General features: G+C 35.6%; 1 protein-coding gene across 49 annotated transcripts in view; it reads left to right on the plus strand.

Moving 5' to 3' along the window:
- The window catches only part of SORBS2 (sorbin and SH3 domain containing 2), a 152,469-nt gene that overhangs the window by 110,915 nt on the left and 20,481 nt on the right, over nt 1-21,073 (plus strand). For 28 of the 49 annotated variants that reach the window (XM_072928290.1, XM_072928284.1, XM_072928305.1 and 25 more), the window contains 6 exons: nt 5,416-5,499; nt 7,586-7,642; nt 11,285-11,337; nt 12,016-12,203; nt 14,431-15,990; nt 18,684-18,772. In XM_072928290.1, coding sequence (XP_072784391.1) covers nt 5,416-5,499; nt 7,586-7,642; nt 11,285-11,337; nt 12,016-12,203; nt 14,431-15,990; nt 18,684-18,772 — 2,031 coding nt within the window. The remainder of the gene's footprint in view (nt 1-5,415; nt 5,500-7,585; nt 7,643-11,284; nt 11,338-12,015; nt 12,204-14,430; nt 15,991-18,683; nt 18,773-21,073) is intronic. The other 21 variants (XM_072928310.1, XM_072928309.1, XM_041715796.2 and 18 more) reach the window with 6 other exon arrangements.

Here is a 21,073-nt window from a genome sequence, read left to right on the forward strand (position 1 = left end):
TTAGTCATGTTGTAGTCATGTTACTTAGCAAGCAATATCCATCAAGGGTAAGGTCATACTTTGCCATCTTGAAGCTTAGACTAAAAGTTTAGCCTTAGCTGATGTACATACAAGGAATCATCTCATTGTATAAGACATTTTTTAAGCTGAGGAAAGTACATTCATGTACAGAATTGAGAGATTTTTTGTTTATGAATGATTCAGGGCTGTAAAAAATTGGAAATTATTATAAGATGAAAGTTTTGCTGACACTAATGTAACGTAGTTTAAAAAAATAGGGAGCTATCACAGTTACATCAATCTGGAATGTCTACTGTTGATAAAGACGCCATTTTGTTTTATTTAATTAAGATACTTCCTTTGGACCATGTTACTAACAGAAAATTAATTTGTTTCACTGAAGTATTTCCTTCCCTTGTATTCATTGAATGGGATATAAAAAGTAAAACAAAAATGTTAAAGGGTGATCAGCAAAGCAGGTCAAAAGCTCTTTTCATTGTGCATAGGAAAAGCTGACATCTGAAAATAATGCATTGGTTCCAAATTCAAATGAAAACTCCAATTCTCAAATGTGTCAGTACTGCATGAATTAAATCTTCCACCTTGATAATCTCAAAAGGTTTGATTTCTAATGTCTGAAAAATTGTCTTGATGCTCCTGAAGGAAAGAATTTTAAAAATGTGGAATATAAAATAAGTGCAGTAAGTTAATATTGCAAAATACGGACATTTATAGTGTCTGAAATAGAAAGTCATACTTTATTAGTTTTGTCAAAATCAATGAAGTCAAAGGGAGTTTTTCTAACACTCCAAATCCCCGTTTTTTTTAATTAAGTAATTTCCATGTCTACAGGATTGTAGTTTTGATGGCAAAGTAATCTGTTAAAAATATTAAATATTTACAGCTATCTTGTATTATAATCTGTCAAGTCTGACAAGTCAAATTTGACAGATTAGCATTCCCTTTATTGATGTAGGTAGCAGATTGGAATCAGTTGTGACTAATGGAGAGATGAGAACATGGCAAGAACAAAAGAAATTGAGATTCAGTGTGAAGCTAACATTTAGTGGGAAATACTATGCAACAGATCCTCACTGATGAAAAGAAAATATGCATTAATCAAAACAATGTGTGAAATAATAAACTAAAACATTGACCTAGTAACAAACATTAAATTGATAGATTGGTTAGGGATCACTAATTGTTATAGATGCAGAAGGATGAGTGTGGTTTCTAAGTGCTGTATTGTGTAGTAGCCACTTCCGTGAAACAGGAGATTAGTGTGTATTCTTCCATGATTCGAATTTGTAAGAGGAAACATCAGCATAAAGGAGAGGCTTGGGATTAGTACTTTGAGATTGCAGTAAAGGTTTGTGATAGTAAGGCATTAAATAATCTTACAAGACATGCTGATACAGCTCCTCTTTGCTGTTTCAAGAAGCCACTGATAGGGTGGTACATAAGTTGCTTTGATGTATGTTTCCATCTCCAGTGTCTGTAATTAAACTAAATATTCCTCTTTTTTTCCAATATCATAAAAACGGTAGACTTGTTTCCTAAAATGGATGTTTACTTCCCATTAATTAGTAAATGACAATGTAACAACTTAATCTTATTCACGTGTAAATGAAATTAAATTTTATTATTTACTAGTTTCTACCTTGTATATATGAGAAGCAATTCCTCCATACATATACATATATCTATTTCTGCAGTAGAGTATGTAAGGAAAAATCTCAGTGTTACTGTAAGAAAAGACCTCATAAAATTGGTACACACAATACTTCTGCTTTCATTAGTTATTTAACTCTAAGCATAAAAGTATACATGTGCTCATCAAATAAAACTGTGAGGTTAAATTTTAGTTCTAGATTTTTTAATCTCTGTTCAACATACGAATTTTCTACTGAGTTTATATGCAAGAGGAATTCATTATTAGAATCAATTTTTCTAAATTACTGTTTTGTCAAATACCAGAAATAGACTAGACTTGTTCCATGATGTACATCTGTTGTTTTTTGTTTGGTTTGGTTTTTAGTGAAGTGAGAAATTGGAAATTTTCTTTAGAGCATGCACATTTGGTTGCTTTTGACATCTCAATCTGGTTATCTGAATATAACACTTGGTATGCTTAATATGGCATTATAAAATACTTCTTCTCATAATGAAATTAAAAAAAAAAAAAAAAAAAAAAAGAAAAAAATGCAAAAGGAAATTCTTTAGAGATAATAAAATGCTAAAGCCAAATTTACAACAGGCATTTCGGCCCACTATTCCAGACAGGCTTCAGTTTGGTGTCTGAAATTGCAAATGCAAAATACTGATCTACAAGTAAGAGCCGTTTAACTCGTGAGTTTAAATGCACAGTTTTGATTATTACCTGTGGATGTCTATTGTGTATCAAGGCAAGAACAGGCAAAGCTATGTGTAATACTACAGATGTAATTTTTTTCATTGTCCGTGTTCCATACTTGAACATCTGTGTTGACCACCTGGTGCAAAAGGAGTGAAGTTACTTAATGGTCTTCAGTGGTATATTTTCAATGAATAATCAAATTGTTACTAAATTGCTAGATGAAGGTTAGATTGTAGGAACATTATTTGACTGGCAAGTAATAAAAACGGATTTTCCTTTATTGGTTTTACTTTCTCTTCCAGTAGTTTGGAAGATACTTTGTGAGACTAAGCCAAGTGCAGCTTTTAAGTCAAAATGATTCATTCATTGTGAGTCTCTTAGAAGGTGAGATAATAGAAAAAGCTCTGTCAGCAATACTGAATCCAAAAGCCCAGCAAAATCAATTGCCTGTATATTGATCTTGGTAGAACAGGGAATGCAAGTCCTCTCCAGAACTGCCAGCAGCAGGGAATTTGGAGTTTAGTGCTCAGTTTCTTTTTGTTTGCTGCCCTCTGCAGTTGAAGCTGTATATTAAAGTGGACTTGGCTAGAATTAGCTTTACATACTTTGTTACAGTCTCATTTTATTTACTACCCGAGAAGAAATTAAAACGTAGAAACTAGATAAAATGCATTATTTATAGCTTTTTTCTTTACCAGCAGAAACACAAGTGTTTTTAAGCTTGCAGGTAATTGCAAGAGTAGTTGACGTTGAAAAGGGGGGCAACCCCCATTCTCATTTTTATCTTCTTGGCTGGCTTAGGAGGGCCCAGTTGATCTGTCACTGTGTTCTGCCTCCCTGCAAGGAGGGAAATGGTTCCATCTCTGTGTAGGTCTGGGGCTGCTGCTCTTCTAGGCACCTTGAGGCTCACAGGGTAACATAGGCCAAGACTTCTAGGGCCAAAAGGTCCACAATTCCAACCCTATGTGCGTTTAAATTTATGTATTTATTTATTTATTTTGTGTAAATACACCCATTTGTTGATATCAACATTTCTGTGAAAATTAATTTTTTTATTGAATATAAAGGTAAAAACATGCAATATTTCAACATACAATAACTTAGTTTGGAGAAAGGATGGAAAATAATTGTTTAGTAATGTCTTCTCATATTATTCAGATGCAAATTGTGGAATTTTTTTTTTAAATAAGAAAAAAAACCCTCTAAATATGGCAAGCATTTCCTGTAATGGGAAGCAAGTTGGTATACAGCAAAATTATCTTCTGGTTTTTGCCCTCATGCATTCTTATCTCTGTAGAAGAAAATCCTCTGTTTTTTTCTTAAATTAGTCATAGTCTCGAGTAGATTCACACATTTTTAGTAGTCAGTTCATGAAACTTATTTCAGTAGTGTTTCTCTACAAAAGACTTGGGTGTCTGTAGTTGAGTTCAAGCATTTGTCATCAGTACTGCTGAGGTACAGCTGTGGCAGGTGGAAATGTAAGGGTAAAACTCCAGAGGAGCTTCACTTCCTAACCCTTCTGTGGAGCACAGCAAGATTTTCATCAGTGACATTCACTTCCCTCTGCATTCACAGGAGTTCTACTTCCCTTACTTGAAAGGGCATTGTGAAGATAAGTGTATAAAACAACAGCTGGGGTCCAGATATTGCATGAACAGCTCATGGATATGTGAGCACCAAGGTAGTTCTGAAGGCTTGATGACCTTTCAATAGAGCAGAGGTGGCAGGCTATCCCAGTAACATCAAAAGCAGGAAGAAAACTGCTGTAAGATGTTTAATTACCTGAAATGGTCAAGAGCACACTCTTATCTGTTGCAGAAAACAGAAATGGCTCTGTATGTGATTTCTTTGGTCTACTGGTGGCAGTTTGGAGGCAAAAGTGTTACATGATCACCTGTGTCATTCTTTATGCAGGACCCTGTCTTCTTTGATAATTGCTTTCTAGGGCACACCATAATTAGCGTCTACGTTCTGATCATTACAGTTATGGAGAAGCAAATTTTAAATTCTGAAATGTCTTTTAACAAGAGGATTTCTCTGTTTCAGAGATCTTTAAGCCAACAGTTCACTGTAATTCTGTGCTGCATGAAAGCCTACATCAGATGCTACAAAGAAACTGAAGCTATTTAAAAAGTAATTAATGCAGCCAAGTTTACAGTTGATTAGATATCCCATTGAGAGCTGTACTGTTTTGCACTGTCATGTTTTCATGCTTCTTGAATAAATCTGTCAATTATTCTTCTGTTCACTGAAGAATTTCCTTGATACTATCTTCAATTGCTACTTTGTCCCTTGGCTGGGAGAATTTTCAGATGAAAACAATGTATTCCACTGTCAAAAAAAATGCTGCATTATGTCAACAAGGCTATGCAAGATAAAGCATCTCACAGTACTGCTGAAACAAATATTATGGAATGCATAATATTTTTGTTCCCTATGTTTTGACCATAGGATTTAAAATATACAAGTTCCTTTTCATATTCTGAAGTGGCTTTTTAACATAGTGATGCTTGCATGATGCATATTCCTTATCTCTCTGCTCAGTGCTTGCTTCAAGACATCAAGATTCAGAATTAACATGCTTTGTGAGAAGACAAAGAATAACCAAAAGCAATACAGATAAAGTTGCGTCTTTATTGTTGATCTCATGGGCAATTTCCTGCCTGTGCTGGAGAAGACAATCATTTAAACCATCTTCCTAACAAGGAATCTTTAGCAGCATTAAATGTAATTAATTAATTCAATGATGTTAAAGAAAAGGTCAAAGAGCCCTCTTAGCATTACAAGCATAATTTGAAAATGTTTAACATCTTCCAATCCTTGGAAGAACATCAACAAAAAGAAAAGTATTAAAAGTATTAAAAAGAAAAGTATTACCAGTGAGTGACAGCTCTTGAATAATCTCCATCTTAAATACCATCTTCATTCTTTGATTTTATTCCATTTCTTTCCCCGTATTTGTTTTATGTCTGTGTGTTTGTTGTTAAAGTGACATAGCATTTCTAGCACTTTGCTCAGTGTGTGCCTTTTCCTTCCCTTTTCCTTCACAACTGCTCCAGACTGATCGCATAAACCCAGATGACATAGATTTAGAAAACGAACCCTGGTATAAATTCTTTTCAGAGCTGGAGTTTGGACGTCCGGTAAGTGAGGACAGAATATTGATATTTCCACTTTAGGAAAAAATATTTTTAGTCTGAGGAATTTAAATTGCCAAATTGAGCAAGTATAAGCCAGTAAAATTATTTTTTTTTAAGGAAGGACAGTAAAGTCCCATGAATGTATATATTTTTTCAAACAGACTCTTAACTTGCTAGACTAGTTATAGTCTAGATTTAATAAGGAGTATGTATTAAATAAATAGTATTGTGTAAGTATTTAATAACGAGACAAATTCCATGATAAACAGGGATGTTTGCTGATTTCACTAAACTTTTTGCATTTGGCTGGATTATTTTTGAACAATCTTCTAGGACAGAAAAATATGACAATTTGCATTAGAAAAGCTAAGTTACAGATCATATATTTTACTTGAAGGACTATATCTAAATTTAAATGTATGAAACCAGAAACAAATTTCTTGTAGCAGGAAATCCTGGGATTTTTTGTTGTTGTTGTTGTTTTTTTTCATCTCTTATATGCATACATGCAAAATATGTATTTTGTACCTGAACAGAGAGATATGGGTTTGCCCTGTTTTCAAGGTGGACATCTCTTTGAATGGACAGACTTCAGTTCTGCTCCAATTTTCACAAATAGCCATTACCCCAAAAAAGGGCTCTGGCAAAGAGCTGCTGGTTTAGATGTGCTGCCAACACTTAAGTTTAAAATTATAAATCTGAAGAGTTCCATTTGGCCAAAACACCTAAAAATCAGAAATATCTCAATTTTTCCCCTTTGATTTCTTCAGCACTTGCAGTTCTGCAAATGCCATAGGCTTAATTGCATCTAAGCACCTAAGGCTGTTTGTATATTTTTTACAATGGCAAAAGAGTCACGTGTTTGAGGCAAGACTTAGAACTAGGTTTCATTTCCTCCCTGCACAATGCCTTAATAACTAGGTTGGAGATGCACCTGCTCTTGCTTTTGCACACTCCCTCTCTGGCTCCACAGAGCTCAAATTCTTTCCTGTGCACTCTAACATCTTTAGGAAAAAGGATAGCAAATGTCTTCATCTCAGAAGAGTGTCTAAGAGGATAGTTGGAATATCCAGATGGGCGGAAAATTAAAAGAAGTTAAAATCCCCTTAGAAAAAGGAGGAAAGTAAACCTAAGCATTCCCTCAGTCTTTTTAAGCATTCTCATATCTCCTCAGGATCCTCCCTGAGATTTTTTGAGTTTAAAAAGCAGAAGCCACAGGCCACAGACAGGAAGTCCCTAGATGACATGAGCTTGAGAGTATCAGTATTTAAAATATCCCCATTCTTTTCTTTCTCTGTCAGTGAACAATTCTCTGGAGACCTATCAGAATTTTAATTAGTGACATGCCAGGCTACATGAGGAGCCTGAGCACTTGACACAGGGCCTTGGAGGACACCCTGAAACCAGGCACCTTAGTCCCTTTCTGTAGCTAGCCATAAGCCAAAATCAAAACTTCCTGCTGCTTCAGGGAGAGCAGAAGAAAAAGCAAATAATACACACTCTTTTAAAACCTTAATGCTTTAATCATAGCATTTTAAAAATTGCCCATTCAATATCCTGTGAAAATTTAAAAAAAAAATAAAGGTAAATATATCTGGGTTTAATTTTTTGTGTAGTGGTCTATAATGTTATCACATTGTCATGGATTACTTTTTATCTACATTATCCTGCCATTCAAGTAGTATTATCATTTCTCCCTCTAGGTGGGCAGAAACAGTACAGATAAATTCTTCTGATTAACCATATCTCAACAGTATTTTTCTGATAACAATCACTTTTAAGATAAAGTATATTGAAGTTCCTCCAAGACAGCATAACTGTGATGCTTTAGACTTTTCTCTCTCGGTGTTAAAAACTGTTTATTCAACCATTCCAGTTGTAAATTTTACCACCTAAAGTTACTAACATTTTATTAAGATATTTTTAAAATAACACATTTATCCTTCCATTCTACCCATGTGTGTCACTCTTTGTATCTGACGCTGTCAACACTTAATTTCTAACTGTGTCACCTTTTCCACATGTTTCATTCCTTGCTGCCATTGATTCTACTCCATTTCATCTCTGCACTTCTGCTTTTATGATGCAGCCACCTAAAAAGCTTTTGGACTATGTTCAAGACAGTTCTTCTGGTGTTTCCAATGAGGTAAATGAATGGTTCTTTTTCAGATGATTCTCTTGGGAAGAAGGGTTGGAATGCTCACCATTTATGTCTTAGGTTTGTTAAAATTTAGTGGTTTCCTTCTGATAGCTATGAGACATTTCTAATTCACAATCATTGTATCTTTGTCTTCATATCTTTCCAGATCACTAGTGCATTTGGATGTTGATCTTATTATCCTAGGAACTGTGAGTCCTTATACCCAAAACTTCTCAGAGATTAACACCCAGAATTACACAACACTCCATACGTCTCTAACTCTCTGACAAATTCCCACTTTTCAGAGTTGGGCAAGTGCATTGCACAATTAATCCCTCAGCACAGTATATTTTTTTACTGAAATACCTGACTGCAAATTCTATGTGTCAAGTGAAAGCCCTTGTGGCTAAGCTGTCATTTCTCCAATTAAGTATTTATGACTAAGGTTGTTCATCAGGTAAAACAGCAATTAATAGTACTTTTGTAATTTATAACTCAGGATTGACAGTTGCTGTCAGTACTCCAAATAAAATTCATCGTCAGGTAGTGGGTTGACATTGCCCTACTCTGAGTGGGAGAGATTCAAGCTTTCATTCCTTCTCCACTCCCCCCCATTTTTACAGCATTAGGGCAAAAGTCAGTGAATCCTCTGCTGGCAACTTTGCTTCCTGTGGTGGCTTTACTTCATCCATATTTGTGATTCACTTTCATCTTCTGTAGCTTCTCCAAAGCTTAAGCTCAAATTGTGGTCTTAAATTGTTAATTGTTTAAAATTTACTCTGGTTTGATTTTAAGCTCTGTGTATCTTGAAAAACCTCAGAGTTATGAAATTTGGGCCCAGTTCTCTGAAAGATAAAGCTTGTAGGCCTTTTCTAATTCCTGTTGGTTTTCAATATATCAACAATTTAAAAGCCCTAACATGACTTTGAAATATTCCCATGTTCAGTAGATCTGGGTAAAATGGTTATTAAGTAACACTGGTTTTCTCTTTGATTAATTTACAAAGAAGTCCTCTCTTTCATTTTGAACTTTTAATAATCTTTAAATATGATAAATCATGTTCACAAACTACAGCAACTTAATACTTCTCTGGAGGGGGAGACTATTCAAAAAGTATAACCATCATGCAAACAAGCCTATTTGTTATTTTCCTTTTACTTTTGCCTACTTTCCCTAGCTCTGTTTTTAGTCGTCATTAAAGCCGTGATGCATAAAAACAGCTAAAATACAGGCATAATTCTAAATATAGATCTCGTTTTTTTAGTAAAAGCCAAGTATTCAAAAAAGCCTGTATTTGGTAGTTTAGAGTTGTCATCTCCAATATTTAATTTTTTTTTCAAGTGGCCTTTATTCATATAGAGCACTGTTGAATGTTGTGGAAGATGGCTAATTATCTCTGGAGATGGAAGAGATGTGTTCAGTTGGGCCATCTAAATGTGGGTCATTAAACGCCCAAGAGCTGACAGGACAGCTGCAAACAGTAAAACAAGCAGTAAAAAACAACCACACACAGTGTTTACTTTCACCTTTCCTCTATATAACGCATCAATGAAGCTCTACATATGGAGAGAAGGTATAAACTCCACACAATCTATAAAATAATATATGCCTGTAGTAAAAATAAGTGTTGTAGAATGGGCAACGTACAAGATCTGTCACATAGAAAAAACTTCTAAGACAGCATCAAATAAAGGATAAAAGGGCAAGTTACATTCAAGGTGATAAGATAACCTTAAAGAAAGAAAATCAAAAGCCACTAACCCAGCAGTCAGTTTTGGCGTGATATACACTTCTAGCCATCTGTGTATGGCCTGGGGAATGCTGTGGATAAGGAAGTTCCCTCTGTGATGTGTGATTTCCACTGTGTGATTTACTCATAGGCTTCCATAGGAGACAGTGAGGCTCTGCTCCACCCTTGGGAGTGACATCATGGTCTGTACAGGCATGGAGCTACTAGAGGTGGTGGGAAGCAGTCACTGCCTCAGGGCCATTTGGCCACTGGCACCTCCCAGGTGGTCAGTGGTTGCTCGTGGAAGTGGTTGGCATCTGCACAAAAGAATCCACAATGACAATTTATCTGCAGCGTTTGCACCACCTCATGCAACAGCCCTGATAGATCACCTGTGGTCCTGAGTTTCCCTCCTGGCTGGTTCCAGACCGTGGCAGTGACTGGTCAAGAGAAGAAAGATGGTTGTGGCCAGTTTTGAATGAGACTCGAATGTTTTCCAGGACAGGCTGAACGTGTGTTTTACAGGCAGTGTAGGGAAGCACACAGACTGAGGCCTTTGCTTACTGTGGTTATACTGGTTGTTGGTGTGAGCAGCACTGTGTCTGGCTTCTATGGTTTTATTGCAGACAGATCTCACAGCATTGCATATATATCTTAAAACCATTGCATTTGGAGAGTGATGGGAGAATCACAAAGTACTTCTAAGCCTTCAGAGAGTGTAAAGAAAAACTTGAAAATATGAATTATGTGAACATTTGGAATTATCTTTGCTCAGGTTTTAGATAACATTTGTTTCATATTGTGGCATGTTTGTGTGGTTCTCCCCACCCCACAGTCCTAAAAAATCTGTTCCCAAATATTCTAAGACTACTGGTGACTTCTGGAGGTGTACTTAAGTGTCAGTTAACAAATCTGGGGGAAGTTCTATTCATGAACTCGCAAATCAAATAACTGGAGGGAAAAAAAAATACAACAAAAGAAATGATTTGTACAGCCCATGAGTGCCACTACTTTGGCAGTCCTTCAAGACAAAGATTTTTCCATGCAGGGAAAAAGCCAAGAAGGGTCTCTATAAAGGGAAAAAATCCTGCACCTTAGAAACCTGTATGATAGAACCTGTTCTATTTCTAGTTCATTGAGTTATGGAAAGCTGAAATGACATGTCAGGAGCTTGAAAGAAGTTTAATTCTTGAACCTGACTGCTTTGTACCCATGAAGAAATACCCCAGGAACCATGCAGTTCATTCTAGATTCATACCTGGTTACCAGAATTGTAATATTACTTCATTCTGACTGAAGGCTTGAAATGGTTGATTTAAAATCACTAGTCATTTAAGGCTGACTTTGTATTAATAATACAATTATTGAAGTTCCATCTCCCAGTGTTCATGCAGTAGCGCAACAATTTTCTGTGATGAGAACTGTTCTTACCAGGATTATGAGGTATATAAGGCCAGTTGCTGACCACAAACATGGGATTGATAAAAGTTTCTGGCTATTATTGATTGTGGGATTTTGGTGAGTAATTGAGGGATGAAGACAAGCTTTGCAGACCTCACATGCACACAAAAGAATAATTTTCAGATTTTTCTGGTTTTATATTCAGCTGTTCTGTGTCTGGTTTTGAAAAGTATATATAAAAGCATGATTTGGGATCATTATTTAGCAGTGCTTTAAAGGAAAAAAAAAATTACTGAAGTAGAATAGGTAGTGAAATCTAATGATGGTTTTAAAACCTGCATCATTTATTCTCATGAAATGTTGCTGTGACTGTGGTGGAGTCACCACATAATGTTAATTATCATGGGCTGTTGTTAAAGAATTTCCCGGAGTAACAAGGAGTCATCAAACATGATAAACAAAAAATGTCATTCTTTTTTCAAATACAAACATAACAATCTATGTGTTTGTTTTCACAGGCTTCCTTATATCATCACTATTCAACAGACAGAGGCCTGGACAGGCCCTCCAGGTAAAAAATACTGTCTGTAATTCAAAAAACAGATTGTCCAGCCTGAGGGTCTTCTTTGGGACCTGAAATTAGCAGATTTTGAGAAGAGTCAGATATTCACCTTGTGAGCTATTGGCAAATTAGATGCTTGGAGAGATTGTTGGTTTTGATACTGATGTGTAGATTTTATTTTAGTTTTACAAGGACTTAGTGTTTGCATTTAAATTAACCACACTGTGTTCTGGGTCTTTCCACTAATATTCCTGAGCTTCTCAACAGAAGTGATTTATTCTTTACCCTTACTCCCTGCAGCATATTCAGTGCTGTTTTCCTGAGCATGATGCCTTGACTGTTCTCAGTCTCTGTCTTTTCTTTTCTCTTTTAGGTGCATATCTTTGCACCTAAACTCTAGTTCCAAAAAATGGTCTAAAAGAACTCAATGCATTTATTTCCAAGAAAATGGCATAGTAATGTTGTGTAAAACTTTAAAGCGATCAGGTTAGAAACAAATTAATCTTTTCACTTGGAAATAGGCTGTAAGATGTGTGAGACCAGTGCTTCTTCACTTTATGTGGTTTTTCATGTATTTATTTTGCATTTTTAATCTATAAACTAATAATATAATTATGACCTTACTTCTTAAATTCCTGAATTCTGATCTCAGAATCGGACTGCTGCTGATAGTGCTTTTTTCTGTAGTTCTGCAAGTACTGCGAGTGACTACAGAAAGCGAAGGAAGTCAGAGCCTGCTGTAAGTCACCAGAGGGCACACGGTGATCAGAACGCCAACAGACCTAACCTGGGCCATACAGACACACAGGGCTCATCTTCCACCCTTAGGAAGCCTTTAACTAGCTCATCTCCTTCTTCTCCATCAAGAGCAAAAGGTAAGAGGAGACCACATTAGTTAGCAGAAAACTAAAGATGTGTTGTACTGTGTGTCGGTAGCAGCTACCTCCTGGCTCCGTGCATTGCCCCAGGGGATGTGATGTAAAGCAACAGCTTTGGGCCTTTGGTGAAAGGCTGACTTGTTTATTCTTACAGGTGTAATTTTAAGCTGAAAAGCTGGATTTGTAACGAGGATTTTCCAGTTTCAACTGCTTGTTCTAATAAAAGAGAATTGACTAAAAGACTATCACAATATATAATTCTACCACAATATATAAACCCTAATATTTTTATTAACTCTATTTCTCTCTTACTAGATTATTGTGACTTTAAAACTAGTTATATTATATTGAGAAAGTAAATTGAGACAAATAACCTGTAAGATTAGAGGTGTGTGTCCAGGATAGCAGACCTTTTAAATTCATAGCTGATGTCTAAGCTGTCAGTTATCAGGACCTAATGTAATCAAGAAAATATCCATAGTTGTCAGGACCTAATTTAATCAAGAAAGCATCCATAGTCTGATTTTTTACTTTCTAAATCCTTGGAAGTATTTAGTACAGTTGATGCAATCTGATTAGCTTATTTTTGTAAGTAACTCACCATCCTATTACTGTTTTCCACATCTCTTCAAGAAAGAGATCACAGAGTCAGTTCATTTGGGTTTGGAGGTTTGATTTTTTCTAGAAAGACAAAAAGCTTCCAGTAAAACATAAAATAATATATATAATAATACTGCATACAGTATGTCTCCTTCTGTTCAAATTATTATTATTATTCTCTTAATTGCTCTATTTTGTAGCTATACTAATCAGTAAACTTCTGTAACAGTAAATTCCCAGTGAAAAGAACATAATATCCAGACTGCAACAGAAGGTGTCAAAGAAAAGCAGTGAGGAACATTGAGACTGAGGTGGCTGAAAAGCAAATGTATATTAAACATTTAAAACATTAAATGTTATAGCAGTAATTTTAAAAGTGGATTAACTCATCCATTTGGCTTACCAGGCCAGGCAGAAAAAAGTTGATAAATTCCATTTGTCTGCATGTGCCTTTGACTCCACCACCAATAACAAGCATGACTTCAACACTTCCTGTGTTTGCAAATCCTTCCATTGAGAATATCTTCCACAGCCAATTAGCTTTCAGTAGCTGACACTGTTCTCTCCCAGCATTATGACCCTTGTAGAATGTTAATTTTTCTTGAAATTAACCAATTTGTTAAAGAAGGAGCACATTATAAATTGTTTGATCAGCATGAATTTTGAACTCAAGTTTTTCACTTTCAGGTCTAGATTTAATTTTTTTCAGAAAGCAGACTGAGCTGTTTGAAGCACCCTTCCTGAACTGAATGTTGCCAGTTGAAACTATTTTTGAAAGCTCAGTACCATTATGAAAGCATAATATGAAAATTTGTCTCATAGTGTCTTCTAGATCTACCATGCACATAAAAATATGTCTTAAAGCTTGAAAATTCAGGCCTTTGTTATGGAAGTCAATCTAAGGGTTATTTTTACTTCTACATTGTGGTTAGGCTGAGTAAACTGATACACCTTCCTTTACACTTGAATAGCATTTCCTGAGCTGCCTTGTTCTGCCTTGAATAAGCTGTATAAACACTTCTCCCTTCAGTGCTATCACCAGGGAAGGAGCAGGCTACCTCTGAATTACTTGGAGAAATTTCCTATTTGATCTGATACAAAGATTTATCTTTGTTTTAACTATCTTAGAATATGTGGATGCTGTGAACTCGGAGCATTATACAGCTTAAAAACCGTAAACAACCTTTTTAGAATGCCCAGATGGAAAAGTCAGTATTACCCTGAGGTCTAGATTTGTTGTGTGGCTTCATCTTTAAATCCTTTGCCGCTTTTATTGTCTGTTGACCTGCTTAAAAATCCCAATTACTCCCCAATTAATGCCTGGTTTCTTATGTTGCTTTGATGGCAGGGGTTGTAGAGGAGATAACATCTCCATAATTAATAAGGAATTCTTTTTGTTGTTCAAATTATCATGAATGCATTTTTGCAGCTGGAAAATAACTTAATTATTAGCTCTGCTGTCCTAGGCTGTAACAAACTATGTACTGACCTAAGCTGATAGATGCACTAATTGCTCTCTCTTTTCTAGTCTTTCTAATACTTACTGATGCTAATTCCAACTTTCTGAATCTTTTAATTTCTGGCAATGTTTCTTTTTTATCATGCTGCTCTATGGATTATAAAGGTGGGGATATTAGCAAAGTATATCCATCCCTTTTAAGTTACTCAGTGCACAACCAGAACACCTCAAATGAATTAGATTACTGTAGCACTTACAGACAACATTTAGCTGTTCCAAATGATTCAAGAAGGGCAGCCAGCTACAAGAATGGCTGGCAAATGACTCGCCAAAATGCAGAAATCTGGAGTAGCACAGAGGAAGCTGCTTCTCCGAAGAGGAAATCTCGTAGCTGTGATGACCTGTTAACAGATGATCACAACAGCTATCCCGATGCACAGGCCAAGGCTGAAAGCATGGGCTCTCTGTTATGTGAGGAGGACTCCAAAGAAATTTGCTCAATGAACTGGAACTCCCCATACGTTGAGGGCCGTGGTAGTGGTAGGTCAAGAGTTCGTCACAGATCTGCACATGATGCTCCAGGTTTCCTGAAGATGTACAAAAAGATGCACCGCATCAATCGCAAGGACTTGATGAATTCTGAGGTGATTTGTTCTGTCAAGTCCAGAATACTGCAATATGAAAAAGAACAGCACAAAGGGATTCTTCAAGGCTGGAGAGAGTCTTCTACTGAGGAGGTGCCCAGAGACATGGTGCCAACCAGAATATCTGAATTTGAAAAGTTAATTCAGAAGTCAAAATCAATGCCGAACCTTGGTGATGACATGTTGTCAACTGTTTCATTAGAGCCTCCTAAAAATGGCTTGTGTCCAAAGAGGCGATTTTCTATTGAATCACTGCTGGAAGAAGAAACTCCAGTCAGACATCCCACTCAGGTACAACGGAGCTACAAGTCTAAAACCCTGGTGCCAATTCATATTGAAGTGACCAGTGATGAGCCACAACGATCACATATAGATTTTTCAGACAGCGATCAAGACGGAGTGGTTTCTGATCTCAGTGACTTTATCCAGATAGAGGGTTCATCCTTTTGTAGTGAAAGTGACTTTGATCATTTTTCCTTCACTTCATCTGAAAGCTTTTATGGATCAGGCCATCACCACCACCACCATCACCACCACCATAGGCATCTCATCAGCTCCTGCAAAGGGCGATGCCCAGCATCCTATACCCGCTTCACCACCATGCTAAAACATGAAAGGGCTAAGCAAGAAACCACTGAAGATCCAAGGAGACAGGAAGCAGAATCTGGCCTGTCTAAGATAGCATTCCTCGTCAGTCCAGTGCCTTTCCGGAGGAAAAAAAGTGCAGCTCCTAAAAAACAAACTGAAAAGAAAAAATGCAAGTCATCAGTGTTTGAAGCACTAGATTCTGCACTTAAAGACATCTGTGACCAAATTAAAGCTGAAAAAAGGTGGGGAAGCTTGCCTGACAACAGTATATTACACAGACTTATTACTGAGCTGCTTCCAGACATTCCAGAAAGGAATTCATCTCTTAAAGCTCTGAAAAAGAGTCCCACGCACCAGCCTTTTCATCCACTGCCTCAAGATGGTGCTATCCATTGTCCACTGTACCAGAATGATTGTGGAAGATTACCTCTTAGTGCCTCTTTTCCAGACATCGATGCAACTAACAACAATGATAGTGCACTGTGTTTCCAAGGTGGATTAACTTTCTTCCTCTATCCCTGTGATTGACTTATCCAACCTTACTCCCTGTGTTTCCCACCCTTTCTCATTCCACTTTGTGTCTTCCATAAGAAGCTTTCATCCCACAGAATTGTTAGTGAAGGACATCATTTTCACAAGGGTGTTGAGGATAGATAAATTTGCTGTCTATTCACAAAATACAGTAATCAGGACAACTGAAGTAGCAGTGCATTTCAACTAATTGAAACTAAATTAGTTCTATAAATTATAATGATGTTACTAAGCAGTGAATTCATGCATCATAAGATGCTGGTGAAACTGAAAACAGTATGCAGATAACCTTTCTTTATCATTAAGAAAAAAATAATGTGAATCTAAAATGTGTTTTAAGATATAATTTTGTTAATTCTAAGTGATAAAAATGCTGTTAATTCTGCCAGTATCATAGAAAGTCGATTCTGTTTTCTTATGAATACACTACTTTGTGTTACTTTTTGTGAATAGATGTTAAGGTCATTTTAGGAAGTTTCCATTTCCACTGTTCAAACAATTTCCAATTTCTGTGGCAGCAAAACTAATTTTTTTCCATAGAATTTCAAAATGTCTGTGAAATTCTGAGAAATTTCCTGTTTTCTTAGAAGGGAATTTCTCAATAATCAAAACTTGAATGAAATTGTCAGGGTAAGTATGACCAATCTGTTTTTAAAGTTATTTCTTTGAGTAGTTTGTTGCTCTGCTTCTTTTTTTTTTTCTTTTATTTTAATCAAAAAAAGAAAAAAATACTTATAAGATATTGTTGAAATCCAAAATGGATGTAAAAGAGAATGTCTTTAATATAGAAATTATGCAATATTTGATCAGACACATCTTATCATTTTTCTCGCATATTTTTGTGTAACTTTTGCAAGTAGCACAATAATAAATATGTATTTCAAGAGAAATCAGAATTGTAGCTATTACCATCTTTTCTAAACTTGCTGTAATAGACGTATTTAGAAAAGCAAATTTGGTAAAAAACAACTATAAAACGCAGTTCAGAATTGAATTAGTCATACTCGAGGCCTGATCATAATTAACCCTGGCAGACAGTACTACATAATGAGACTGAAGCTGTTGAAAAATGTGTTTTTCACATAGTGTAGTTGCTAAATGAGAATTTTCCAGTCTAGGAAAATAAGGAAATCCATAGTGTAAAGAAAATATGGATTTCTAATAGCTTTTGCAGCTATGAAGGAGCCTGGCATGAGGAAAGCAATACACTCTGTTAACATTAATATCCCTAAAGTAGTGTGGAGAATGAGTAAAGCAGAATATTCCATTAGTTTCCATCAGCACCAGTCATGGCTGAGCTCTACTTCTAATCAAGTTTTCATGTTTTGTTGGATCTGTGTGCATCTCTTACAGCCACACAGAGACCTGAAGGTCATAGCAGATGATTGAAAACTACCAGTATTGACTGTATAAGGAACTGTAGAAAATAGGAGGACATTTTTTTGTCCTAAAGCTTCTGCATTTTCACTCCTTTCCAATATCCTTCTCATACTGCTAGAAATTTAAGGGAAAAAATAGATGTGTTTGGAGTCATTCATTGTATCTTTACGTTTATGCAGTAGGTGTACATCGTCATTCAGGAGCACATGCCATATCAAAAAAGCTGTCCAGAATTGGGACTCTGATATACTTACTGGGAATGACATGCTTACAAACAATGGTATAAATAATAAAATTATCTCTTTACCTCCACTTTATTTATCAATAGCCACAAGTTTTTGTGGCATAGCCAAAAACCAATTCGAATGGATGAGATGCTTTCAGTTCTTTTCTTTGTTACACTTTTATTTCTTCAGAAATGTATGAGCTTGGTAACAACAGATCATGGGAATGAAGTCAAAGGAAGACAAACATAAATCACATTTTCACTAGAAAGTATCACTGTGGTAGTAGGAGACTAAAACAGTACTTCTCAGAAGTTAAGAGAGTTCATTAAATATTTCTATTTTCATTTCACATTTGCAACTTGCAGAGCTATACAGTGTATATGATTTTGATTTTATCCTTATCAAAACATGAGAAAATATTCACCATCCTATAATAAACATTGGTAAACTGTGCTTTAGAAAAGTCTGCCACATAGATTGGCAAGTAATATGATTTGTGTTCCATCTCTTAAATCAGAGTTTTTTTTATCAAGTAACATCCTTTTAAATTCCCTTGTGCTGCCTAACATGTGCCCCTGGTAAAGTAGAAATGCATTTTAGATCACTTAGGAGGAAACAATGTTTCTTCACATCTTCTCATTGAAGCATGCTTGAATCATGTGTTGTGCATGTAATTATGTGTTTACATGCTGACATTCCAAAACAATGTCATGCACCCTGATGGAGTCCGAGTACTGCTGTCATGACTTCCACTTGGCCAGCAGGGAAGCATCCCTTTTCACAGCAAGGCATAAATGCGCTCCCTTGATCCTCAGTCATAGTTTCTTCTGCTCTGGATCAGAGGACAGCCTTAGCCTTTGCTTAAAGTTAGTTTTGATTTTTTTTTTTCCTTTAAAGGTACTCTTAACCATCACATCACATGCTTTTCTTTCTATTAAACGTAAAATAATAGATTTCAATATCTTTTCACCCCCCTAAATGAAAGCAAGCAGCATCACAGGTTTGAATGTTTTTGTTTATCATAGTTTCACATAATTTCTGTTTCCAGTAGACCAGGAGTCTCCTGGAAGCTATTCTGCTTTCACTGATGTGGGACGATGTACTCCAAGGGAGAGAAGAGGAACTGCAGAGAAAGAGGTAGTGAAACAATAAATAACACAGCAATATCCGTATGGAAAACTGGTAACATATTTGAGACAAGATTTGTCTTGGTTTTAAGACTATATAATGATGCAGACCAAAGGAACAGTATCTTCCTTTTTCATTAAGGAGATTGGTACTTCAAGAAATTAAAATAATATCAAGCTTTGTAAGATAAGCTGTATTCTTCTGTTCATTATTAAATAAGCATGGACATAAACTCACTAGTTATTGATCAACTCTGTCAAAACTGATTGGAGTGTGTGTTTGGAGCAAAGAAAAATAACAGATTTGACTGGGGAAAGACTCTTCAGAAACCCAAAGTATTACACAAAGAAACTACCTTGGTAGTTTCAAAACTGATACAAAACGCCTATAATTCACTGTTATTTTTGTTTGAAAAGCAAACCACTGCTGTTAGTGGATTAGACAAAAACAGTTAGCCTAAGAGGAGTCTCTAATATCTGTAGCAGTTGGTGATTGTAATTAGATACTGATTGCTTGTGGTAATATTTTGGAAGAGAAAATGGAAGCAGGTGTGCCACCTTTAAAGTAACATTAACATTAAGCATCACTGAAAAGTACATATTGAAATATAAAATATATACAGTATTTATTATTCTGTATCTTAAGAGTGCTTATGGATCTAGAACTATAAATTCTCTCCAAACAACATAAACTATTACTATGTTTTAATTACTAATTTATAAGATTTTGCTCTGGGCTATATACCTTGATAAATGGTGGTATGCTTAGAACTGAATTCAGATCCATTTATACCCCACTGACATGGTTATATTACTGGAATTTGATTAAAAGTCTTATTTTTTAAAAAAAGATTACTCATTACAAAATACAGGCTAAAAAAAGTTCCAGGAGCCATATTGTATGTTTCTTTTAAAGAATCTTGTGACATGGAAAGTCATTTTTTCAATTTGAAAATACGTAAAATACTTAAATTACAAGCCATTTTTACGATCACTTCAAAAGGTTTAAAAATATTAAAGAAGAAAGGCATCTCTATTTCCATTATGTTTTGTACATTTCAAAGTATTTTTTATTTAAATAGCTGCACTGTTCTTTTAATATCCACTTTTTCTGTTATTTGATTTAATAGTCACAATACCATCTGTACCAAAATCAGGAAAGACTGAATAGAGTTTAGCTGCAGTTAATATGAATCATATGTTGATTCATGTCTAAAAGACCTCCTTCCCTCCTGTCTAAAAGACCTTTTTTAATAACAGCAAAGAACAGAAAAATGCTTTTAAATTTAGGCTATCTTATTTGAAGGAGATCTGTAATGGAAAATCATATTGGTATGGCAAAATTCAAGTTGACAGGATCCCTATAATAACTTCAGGGACTTCACTAACAGTGAAGACAATTCTGTAGGTGTGCTAGATTTGCTAGTCATAAAATGACCAGAAGGGAGAGAACCAAATCAAGAACAGCTGGCCTGGAATAAAGGTAAAATGTAAAATTTACAAGTGTCCCTTTTTATTCCTGTCATAAAAAGATGCGCACCTTTACATCATGACAAATAGTATCTCTCAGAAATTGCATAATCAGCTCATTCTAGTCACTAGTACATCCCAGAGAGGCATTTATTAGAATGGGATCATCTTATCTGGGCAAGTACTTGCAGAGCAAGACTAAATCACTTTAACAAATGCCCTCATGTGGTTCTGCTTTTTACTTCCTCTGAAATATCTGGTGCTGTCAGATGCAAAGAGTCCACGAGTAAAACTGTTGGGTCAGATCAGTTCATATTTTCATTACAGCTTTAAAAGCAGTGAAAGTGTGTCAGCCATACAGGTGAGGAGAGTTAGGGATGTTTTACAGGGTTGGTTTTTTTTTAAAACAGTATTGACCTTACATGTACTTCGTGACAGAGTTTGATAAATGTATGAAAGAAATGTTACCATGTGATTGCCTGTGATATCAAGAGAGCTGCACAGATGACTCAGATCACCTGCAGTACTGTGCTTTCTTAAAACTATGAATGTAATTATAGAAATTAAAAATATTCCAACCATTTCCAGCTGTCAGGGGATATGTGTGTGTATATATATAAATGTAATGCATCATTGCAATTGAAATTAGCCTGCAGAAAACAAGTTTACATTAAAGGCACCTAAAATACTACAGAATATTAAGTATGTGTATTTCTGTTACACCTAGAGATCTAGTTGACTAAAAGTCACATTGACATATTTAACTTTTTTATTTACTTTGGTACTTCTCTTAAACATCAAAATGCAAAATAGTCTGCATTAAAATTTAGTTATTTCTGAT

This window comes from Taeniopygia guttata, chromosome 4 (assembly GCF_048771995.1).
Source record: "Taeniopygia guttata chromosome 4, bTaeGut7.mat, whole genome shotgun sequence".
In the NCBI taxonomy this organism is placed as follows: Eukaryota; Metazoa; Chordata; class Aves; order Passeriformes; family Estrildidae; genus Taeniopygia; species Taeniopygia guttata.